This window comes from Indicator indicator, chromosome 22 (assembly GCF_027791375.1).
Source record: "Indicator indicator isolate 239-I01 chromosome 22, UM_Iind_1.1, whole genome shotgun sequence".
Classification (NCBI taxonomy): Eukaryota; Metazoa; Chordata; class Aves; order Piciformes; family Indicatoridae; genus Indicator; species Indicator indicator.
Genome location: NC_072031.1, coordinates 7,948,429 through 7,958,724, shown reverse-complemented (window position 1 = coordinate 7,958,724; position 10,296 = coordinate 7,948,429). Strand labels below are relative to the sequence as shown.

General features: G+C 44.0%; 1 protein-coding gene across 1 annotated transcript in view; it reads left to right on the top strand.

Moving 5' to 3' along the window:
* The first annotated feature begins 269 nt into the window (after positions 1–269).
* The window catches only part of ABCC6 (ATP binding cassette subfamily C member 6), a 30,965-nt gene continuing 20,938 nt past the window's right edge, over positions 270–10,296 (top strand). Inside the window, exons 1-12 of the mRNA XM_054391308.1 lie at positions 270–323; positions 1,135–1,311; positions 1,628–1,753; positions 2,376–2,513; positions 3,564–3,689; positions 4,253–4,314; positions 5,112–5,243; positions 5,825–6,037; positions 6,743–6,920; positions 7,331–7,492; positions 8,973–9,065; positions 9,617–9,820. Coding sequence (XP_054247283.1) covers positions 270–323; positions 1,135–1,311; positions 1,628–1,753; positions 2,376–2,513; positions 3,564–3,689; positions 4,253–4,314; positions 5,112–5,243; positions 5,825–6,037; positions 6,743–6,920; positions 7,331–7,492; positions 8,973–9,065; positions 9,617–9,820 — 1,665 coding nt within the window. The remainder of the gene's footprint in view (positions 324–1,134; positions 1,312–1,627; positions 1,754–2,375; positions 2,514–3,563; positions 3,690–4,252; positions 4,315–5,111; positions 5,244–5,824; positions 6,038–6,742; positions 6,921–7,330; positions 7,493–8,972; positions 9,066–9,616; positions 9,821–10,296) is intronic.

Below are 10,296 nucleotides of genomic sequence, written 5' to 3'. Positions count from 1 at the left end.
GCCGGGGGGCTCCGCTTCGGCGCGCTCCTACTGGGGGGTGCAGTAACCCAAAAGTATCCCCCGGAGCTCCTGGCCGTACTTTGCCCTTCGCCCCCAGCCGGGTCGCTTCGAGGCTCCCACCCGTCCCCCCAACGCCCGGCGGGAACGGGGCTCTGTCCCACTAGAACTGTGGCGGGTCCCGGGACACCGAGCAAGGGTCCGGGTCACAGGCGGCCCGCCTCCGCCGGCTGCCGAGCTGGGACGCCCCGCCCGCCAGCTCTGCGGGCGCGATGGCGGCGGTGGGTGCGCTGTGCGGCTCCCGGGAGGGCTCGGCTGGGCTCTGGGTGAGTGGTCGACGCAGCACCGTCCCGCAGCCGGGCTGCTTCTTCACGGGCAGGCCCCGTCAGAGCTGCCGCGGGGCAAGCAGCCCGCGGTGCCAGCAAAGGGAGCGAAAGGTGCTGGCGGCCAGCCCCGGGCCGGCCCGCGGGGTGTGCAGAGTGCTGATGCGTGAAGCCGGGAGAACCGCTCCGACGGGCAGCACCACCCGAGCAGCCACGGGCCGGGCCGCTGCGGCCAGCGTGGTACGAGCGAGGCGGCGGTGGCACGGTCAGGGTGACGCGAGTTGCCTTTGCAGGCTGCTGGTGCTGTGGACTTCGGCTCCCAGGGCCACGATTTCAAACCCCCGGGAACAGCTTGGTTCTTTAACCAGTTGCAGTAAACTTGGTGAGAAGTGCGCTGCCGAAGGTGCATTGCGATTAGTCCCTTCGTTGTCTTCAGAAAGTGTCTGCTGAAATAGCTTTGAAAAGGCTTTAATGAAGTGGTCAATACAGCCTCAACTGCCTTTCCATCCTTGCGTTAATAACTCCCCATCCTCCACCTCTCTTCATCAAGTTACTGGTTTCTTGCTCTGCAGACACCTTGGCCCTACATAAAGGACTTGAACCACCTCCACAGGCTGCTGTCTCTTCTGATGGTTCCCAAACTCTAATAATATTTATTCCCAAACTACCTTTCCTAATGCCAGAGTCAATAACTTAAATGGAGTGCCTCTCACATTATAGTAGATCTCAGTCACAGCATGAGCAGCTTACATTTGCTGTGAAATTCTGCACATGTTAACTTTACTGTTACACATTGGTGTTGGTTCTGTGGCAGGATTGGAACCAGACATGGTATACAAACACCCCAAGATTTACCTGGTGCTTTGAGAGTACAGTCATTGCTTGGATCCCTTGTGCCTATCTCTGGATCTGTTTTCCTTTCTACTGTTTGTATCTTCGACACGAAAACAAACGCTACATCAGGATGTCCTACATCTTCAAAACCAAAATGGTAAGGGTGGAGGATGGAGCCTGAACTTTGATGCAGAGCTTCATTTTTCTGAATCATTAACTATCCTCTGATGATCCATCTCTGTTTGCTTTGATGTTTACTTAAGTCAGGTCAGTATAAAGTTTTAGGAAGAACTATCATAAGATCTGCCATGTACTTCCATTTGGTTCCCCATTACATCCCATAATGCTCTCTGTTTCAAATCTGCTCGTCACTTCTCCAATCTTACCCCCAAATCTGCTTGCACATTCGGGTTGGTAGATATTCCATCACCATTTCAGTCCTCTCTAACCCATGTTTGCTGTCTCTGCCTCAGGTTCTTGGAGTCATCCTGGTAATACTGTGCTTTTCTAAACTGTTCTTCATACTGTGGGAAATAAGCCAAGGAATCCCACGGGCTCCAGCATTCCTCATTAGCCCTGCTGTGGTTGGAATCACAATGGTAATTCTTCCTTTATTTTGTCTCTGTGTGGCCCAACATAACCCTCCTGGGATGAATCTTGCATTGCCTGTGTTTCTCAATGTCTTTGAGCACAAAGATAGCTGATGGGTGAGGAAGACTGGAGACATGCTCTGTGAGTTTCTGCTGTGTGACACAGCAGGGGTTTGGAGTTGGGGCAGACCACTGGGTCTAACACTATGGTCCCTGTGGGCAGAGTACACCTCGCAAAAGCTGAGGCAGCAGTAGTGTTCAGAAAGAGGCTTTGCAACAGGAGGGCAAGACCTCGTTTCCCATAACCACGGTATGTGATTTTGCAATATTTAGAATGAAATGGGACCTCAGTCTAAATGTCTATCCTCCCCTTCTGGCATTGCATCTTCACAGCCTAGGTCCTCCTGTTGGCCCTCTTGTAGTTTTATTACTTGCCCTTTCTGGAGAGACATTCTTGAGCACAAAACTGCACACAATGCTTGCTTCGGTTTTAGCCCTTGGGAACAATAGTGCAACTCTAAACATCTTGAAATGTTTGGGCAAGATACTAACTGATCTGTCCCTATTGTATCTGTGAAAACAATAATTATGTTTGGCATGTTTATCTAGACAAATTTATGCTTCCTCACAGATCCTTGCCATGTTCCTTACCCAAGCTGAAAGAATGATGGGCATCCAGTCCTCCGGTGTCCTGTTGATTTACTGGCTGCTCTCATTCATGGCTGCAGCTGTGATGTTTAGTTCCAAAGTCCAACATGCCCTGGAAAGAGTAAGTGAAATCATGTACCTTTAACATGCAGAGGTATGAAGTCTCTAAACAAGGCTCTTTTGGTCTCATTGGTGTGAGGTGGAGAACCCAGTTCCACTGTTAAGATAGATGCTGAGAAATACTGTTGATGGCTGTCATCTCCATTCATGTTAAACCTTCCAGTGCAGGCAGAGTGTGGCGTTCTGAAAGCTTGGCAGACTTCATATATGTGAATAAAAGCAAAAATGAACATAAAGGCTGTCACTAAAAATGGCAGGGTTTGTGTCAGCATAAAGATGTTGATATATTATACCTTTGTCTTACTAGAATGTTTGTGGTGAATGTTTGTTTGTGAAGAAGTGCTGGCTGGATTTAGACATCTAAGAGTTACTGTCAGTAGCCATTTTCCTCAGGTAAACAGTTGCACTATCCTATCACAGCAAGGAATAAACAAAGGTTTATGTTACCTGTGTGTTTAAGTAACAGAGTTAAAATATATGGCTGCTAGACAAAAAACAGGTGGGCACTTGCTTGTTCCTGCTGTGTTGAGTGATACTCAGGCACCAGGTGTCTTGCGGAAATAACACTTTATCACTTCTTGCTACTAAAATACGGTTCCAAAAATATTCAGACATTCAGACATTTGGTTTTTCTCATTCACAAAAATTAATTACTGTGCCCTTCATGGAGCCCCTTAGACATAGCATTTATAATAAAACCTGGCAGCTGCTTTATTATATCAACAACTTATCCCAATAGGGGAGCTAGGAGACTCTATCCCTCAGCACAGACAGAGTTACCTGAATAATGATGCACTATATATCTGACTTGACTGCTATGAAGCCTTACAGTAAAATCATCACTGTAAATACTAAATATGTCCATTATTTAGCACTTTCCTATATTCCAGTTTCAGGAGTTATGTAGCTTTATATTACAAGTAAATACACCTCATGCTTCAAACCAAAACTCAGAGCTTATGGCTGGTAGAACATGAGAAGAAGCCACTTTTTTCCACTAATTTTGTGTGAAGGTTCTTACCTCAGTCTCAACAGCATTTCTATTTTGTAGGGTTTCCTGGAAGACCATTTCCACCATGTTACAACTTACCTGTATACTAGCCTGGTGCTAGGAGAACTTGTGTTATTCTGCTTAGTTGATCACCCTCCCTTCTTCTCTAAAGCTGTCAACAACCCTGTAAGTATAGCATAGCTTTTCATAATCCATTGCTTCATTGCTCTAACAGGACTTTAAATGTATGGGGATACACAAGAACACAAGTATCTGGGAGAGGCAAGATGCAGAATTCTGTGTAAAGGCCAGTGGTTTGAAAAGGGAACTGGAATTTGGAAGAATAGTACTTAGTCTCAAAAACTCCAAACCTCTTCTCTCCACACTTGTGTTCATTTGTATTGTGAGCAGTAGACAGGGCTCATCTTGCTCCCTCACACTCTCCTGTGCAGCAGCAATCTGTTTGAGGTATGAGTGTGGCAGAGCTCAGTGCTTCAAAAAATAAACCTCTTTGCCTATGAAGAATTATGTTCTTTGTTCCTCCATCTGAGATATTACTCAAAGCCTGATTCTTCAAAGTGTCCTGATCCCATTGCTCCTCCACAATACATTCACACTGTCAGGGTCAATGAATGGGGGAGGGTGTAACTTTTTGATTGCTTTTCCTGGGAAGAGAGAAGAGGACTATATTCATCTGGGACATGCCCTTTTCTATATAAAAATATCACCCTTTTTTTTCCTCCCATCAGAATCAGTGTCCAGAAGCCAGCGCCTCTTTTCTTTCCAAAATTACATACTGGTGGTTGTCTGGGTAAGAAAACACAGAAAAAGACATGTTTTTGCTAGAATATCAGAAAAAGAAACCAAAACAACACATCATCATAAGAGAGCATAGCTGACAGCCAGTAGGAAATGTCTCAGCCCTCAAGTTAGCTTATGCAGTGAGGATTCAAATTCTTTCTCTGGAGACTTGAGGTGTTCTCACAAGGTCAAATGATGAACAATTCACTTACTTTTCACAAAGTAGCTCAAAAAATTAATTTTGTGAGTCTAGGTAATTCTCTTCTCCCTTCCAAATATCCTTCTAGTGGCCTCACAGTAGAACTCAACAGTCTCAAAAGGCGACTCTACACCAACCACAGCCCTATCTGCCTGACAGACCTTCCTATAGCAAATGCTGGGAAAGGGGAAAATAGTGAGTGAGGATGTTGGCCCAGCCTGCTGCTCAGCATTCAGAAGTAAAAACGTTGCATACCTTGGGCCTAGTGTCCACTCTGATAGAGCCTCATCTGCGTTTCACTAAGCCACAAAGCAAGTTATAATGAGCTTTGTTCTGCACTACCCACACCCAGCTCTCAGTAGAATTAGGGCTTACTGGCAAGTCCTGGTTATGCTGGCAGAAGGCAGCACAGGAACTTGAAGTGAAACTGCTGTTTCTGAATAGTCATATTTATTCTAGGAAAGGATATTCCTGAGTAGTGTTTTTATGTAAGTAAGCCCCTAGGTGTTCATTGTGTAGCATTAACTTAAAGTCCATCTGTTTGGAAAATGTTATATGCACAACAAATACTTCTGTGCTTGCCTTACAGCAGTCTGTGTGTTCTCCAGGCTTTTCTGGAAAGGCTGCCAGCAGCCCTTGGGGTTGGACAACTTGTGGCCAGTGAGGAAAGAGGACTCCTCTGAAGAAATTGTTGCCTGGGCTGAGAGAGAGTGGAAGAAGTATCGTAATGGAAGCCAGGAGTGAGTGCTTGGTTTAGAGAGTGCCGTGGACTCAGCTGGGCAGTTTCTCTCTTGCTTCTAGATTCTGTAAACAAATAGGGTCAAAGGTGCTGGTGTGCCATCTCAGGACAGGCTTTAATCCCCTCCATTCCCCACAGCCATAGAATGTTTCAGCATGTATTCAGGCTCTGAACACAAGCTCTGCTAGGTGCTTCCTATCTGGACAAGAGAATTGTTGAAAGATTCAATCTGAATTATTTGTCCATTAATCAAGAGGAAGAAAAGGATAGGGTACATAAAATGGTCTAAATAATGCTCTGCTGAGAAAACCTGTGGGTCTTTACTCCTCAGTGGGTGAGTACTCAGTGAGTGAGTTCCTTTGTGCAAAATTTCATTTGAAATGTTGAAGGCTGCTGGAGAACACCCTGCTGTGCACAGAAGCACAGAACTGAAGTCTTCAGTGAGAGGGATCATTTTTTGATGAGCTTTTCTGCTAGATATGGCATGAGACCCAGTGTCAGGTATTTAATGGTTTCTTGCAAGCACAAGATCCCTAAGCTTTCTCCAGTTGCAGTTAGTTTTCTCATTGTTTCTTTCTTCAGAAAAATTGAGTCTGCTACATTTAAAAAGGGACAGAAGAGTGAAACTGGCATAGCAGAAACTGAAGAGACAGAGATTCTGCTGCAGCCAGAGCAGAACCAGAGCAAGCCCTTACTGAAAGCATTTTGGAGCATGTATGGAACACATTTCCTTCTCAGCACTGTCTGCTTAGTTGTCTGTGATGTCTTCTTGTTCTCTATCCCCAGATTACTGAGGTATGTGCATATTTAGAATGTCTTTCTGTCACAAGTACAAGGTTGCTGTATCACAGAGGTGTGTATGCTAGCACCCACAGAGGGTAGATTATCATTTATGCCAAGCCCACACTCAAATCAGCAGGGAAAAGACCTCAGACCACTGTCTGAAGCTGTGCACGCTTTCTCCACTGCTGTATTCCAGCAGGAGAAAGGACAGGCTGCAGTGAGCCTTTTGACAGCTTTCCTAGAACAGTGTTACTTGATGGTGCTACACATCACATCATTTGAACAGGCTCTCAGCCACTCACTGTAGTCCTATTCCCTAATTAAAGAGCACATTACAGTATACTGCATTAAACTATACTTTCAAAGGCAGAATCGCTTCCTAATGACTAAAAGAAGTTCTGGAAACATCAATGACTTCCTTAGATTCTGACTCCTAATTTGCATATTTCTGACAAACTCATGGAATTCAGGAGCCATCCTTCACACTGAACATGAGGTGTCCCCTGAGAAGATTCTGAAATCAGAGGCTGTTTCCAAACCAACAGTGGCTAAATGTCTGAAGTCAGGATATTGTAAGATATAGTTTTTCCAACTCAGCTGCTATTTTACTGATAAACATGACCCAGAGAGAGCACGGAGAAATCCCTGGCATTTCTGCACTTCTGATATTTCAGCACTTCTACATGGAGTTATTAACATTTTGCTCCTGTCTTGCAGCCTTTTCCTGGAGTTCATTGAGGATCCAGAAGCACCAAGCTGGCATGGTTATTTCTATGCCTTCACTATGTTCTTCTTGGCTTGTCTCCAGACTCTGTTTGAACAACGATACATGTACATGTGTCTTGTTCTGGGGTTGAGACTGAAAACTGCAGTTACAGGGCTTGTGTACAGGAAGGTGAGGCTCTGGCTTCCTTTTTAGCTTCCACTTTTTTCTGGCCCTACATTAGTAGTTACAACATTGTTGGTACATGGTTCTCAACAGTATCAGGGGAGATGTTGTTAGAAACTACTTTTAGGATGTGACTGTGCTGTATTCGTCTCTGAAAGATGCTAACCCCTGAAGGAAAAGCCAAGCAAAGGAAAAAGTGACAAACTTTCTTATGCTGTGGATTGTGCTTGGGGAAAGGAGTAGGTTCTTCTTACAGTGAAGTCCTATATCTCAGGTGACAACATGTTGTCAGTACCTAGGATTGGATAATTTTTCTCCCTCTTTTTTCTTTCTTTATGAGGAAATGAAAGTTGCGTAATATTTGGACCGAAGATGTTGTTTGCTGACACCTTTCCTTTCTTCTCTGCCATGTCTAGATCCTAGTTCTGTCAAATGCATCAAGGAAAGCAGCAACAGTAGGGGAAATTGTCAATCTGGTATCTGTTGATGTCCAAAAGCTAATGGATCTGATTGTCTATTTTAATGGAACCTGGCTTGCTCCTATTAGGATTATCATCTGCTTTATCTTCTTGTGGCAGGTAAAATATGATGACAGTACTTATCGATCCCATTCTATTCTAAGTATCAAAAGAAAGAGGAAATTTCCTAATTCTGCTTAGAGCCTTGCTGGTTCGAATAAGCTGAAATTGCCATGTTTCTCTTAGGTCTGTAGCTCTTCTTTTTATAAGTTTTTTTTTTATTGGTATAGAATCCTTACCTGATTCTTCACCTCTGATATGTGTATTAAGCATTCAATTCTGTGTCTGAGGGAAAAGATTGAGCATAGCTGTTCTGGGCTCACTGGTAAACTTTTGCCTCAGATTTTCCTCTGTCATCCTCTGCCCAGTGTAGGCTGAGAGTCCAGTTCCAGCTTCTTAGCATCGTTACAGAACATAAAGGGGAATGGTCTGAAACAGTGATTTGACATCATTCATCCTGAAGCCTGATTACCTCAAGATCAGTGAAGCAGTTTGAAACAAAGATAGGATACTCCAAAAGAGCATTGGTACATTGAAGTCCATAGATACCAATAAGCTTAGCAAGGAGAGAGCAAAACCTGAATCAGAAATAAAGAATGATGAAAGATCCTTTCTTTCCCCACCACCCCTTAATTCAATTTATGGTATTTTCCCCAGCAGGATAAAGCCCTAATTCTTACTCCTGGATTTTGGCAGCACACTAAAAGGAAGTCTGTAGAGACAGTTGATTCTCAGGAGCTTTCCAGAGGCCTTTGCTAACCAGGACAGACTATTCCTCATGCCTGGCAGGATATTACAGCCTTGGATAATCAGTAGCCATCAGCTATAGAGTCGAGGAATCGTCATTTCATTGCCAGTGATGTTTACAAGCTGAATGTGGGTGCCTGCAGTTGGAGCATAATTAAAATTTTGTTTGCTAGTGTTCATAGACCATTTGGGTAGAGAATATTGGTGTCTGTGTGCAGAGAGAGTGCTCACCTCTGTAGCAAATGCAAGCATTGTGTAGAGAGCTATCAGTAAGCCCTGAGGAACAGGATGTCTTTTGAGACACAAGTCATTATGAGCCCTGGTGTCCAAGCCACATGGTGTAGTAAAAAATCTACCATTTCCCCTCCCTGGCTGATGCAAATTCAGACAAGCTGGAGTTACTTACAATGCAAGAATAGCTTGATGAGGGTTTGGGGTTGGGTTTGTTTTGGGCCACTGGCTTATGCCAGCCAGAAGATGTCCTCCTAACACAGCCAAGAACAGACTTCGTCGAATTGCCAGCGTGCTTTGGGTGGCCTTCAGCACTAACCTAGTTCCTAAAAGGGAAGCAAACTCAGCAGGGAATGATGACAAGAGTTATCCTCCCTGGAGAGTTAACAAACCACAGTGCTCTGAGAGCACAATTCCCAGGAAAGGCAAAGGCGAGATTAAGGTGTAAGCCATGAGGGATGTTAGGCATAAATTCAAAGAAGAGGGAAGGTAGCAGGGAGAATGGAAAACAGTTGTTTCTAGTAATCCCTAGTTCTTACTCTTCCCTTTTCTCTCCTGGCAGCTTCTTGGGCCATCTGCCTTGACCTCGATTGCTGTGTTCCTTTTTCTTTTGCCTCTGAATTTCATGATCACCAAGAAGAGAAGTCAGTTTCAGGTACTTTTTGCTTCATAAAAATGAAGTGGTTTCCTGACTGGATTTATGCTAGGATACTACTTTTAAATCTAAGTTAAAGGCTGCCATGCTCTTCCAGGAGAGGATCACATGGAACCTAAGGTTGCTGATGCTTATATAATTATAGTAGGCATGCTGGGAACAGTGGAAAAAAAAAAGCATATCACTAACATTTGACATCAAGTGATGGCTTAATATTTATTATCCATGCTTACCATGACTGTCTGAAGGACCATAGGATTTGAAACCTATAAAGTTGATTGAAGTTTGAATAAGCTTTTGCATGTTCAGTCTTTTACCTCGTTTGCCCAACCCTTTTTTTCTTTTAATATATGGACCGTAAAAATAAAGCTCTGAAGATGAAAATCAAAATACTTCCCAGCCTGGAAGACTGATAAGCCAAACAATATACACAGATTAACTGCAGGGAAACTTATTCCTGCCTATGAATCCTAAATAAGTTTTTTCCCCAAAATAATTGCATTGTTAGACATACAACCTATTAAATGATAAAACTTAAACATTTATTACAGGAGACCCAGATGAAATATAAAGATGAGCGGGCCAAGCTCACCAATGCCATTCTCAGTGACATTAAAGTAATCAAACTGTATGGCTGGGAGAAAACCTTCATGGAGAAAGTGCTTGGTATCCGGAGGCAAGAGCTTCAGGCCCTAAAAAGATCTCAGCTTCTCTTTGCAGCATCTCTAGCTTCTTTCCATTCATCAACTTTCCTGGTGAGTGGCTCTTACATAGAACGTGTCTTATTCCTTCCGTTTCTCTTTGTGTTCCTGTCTGGACAGATTTTTCCTGAGGGACAGTGTGATGGTTTGAAACTGTCTTTTTAATTTTTCCTTGCAAAGTTCAAAACAGAGAAAGTGAAAGAATGTAAATAAGTCACTATTGGGTGTAAGAAAGCAAAATAACGATTGTTCTAAACACTTCCATTGGATAGATAGAAATGTTTAAGAACTATTACCCAAAACAAAGTAGGCACTCTGCACATTCTGCGTTCGGCAGTGGGGGCAGTTGCTGGGCTGTCTGGCTGCTGTTTCTTCTTCTCTTCTGGCTGAAGATAACACACTGACCTTGGCAGCTAAGTTAACAACTTTCTGCTCTAACTAAACTCTGCTTCTCTGTCCAGGGGGGTCCGGGGGGGAAGCTCCTGGGAGAGAGAGGCCCCTTTGGGAGGGTCCCCTTGGGGGGAAGCAAA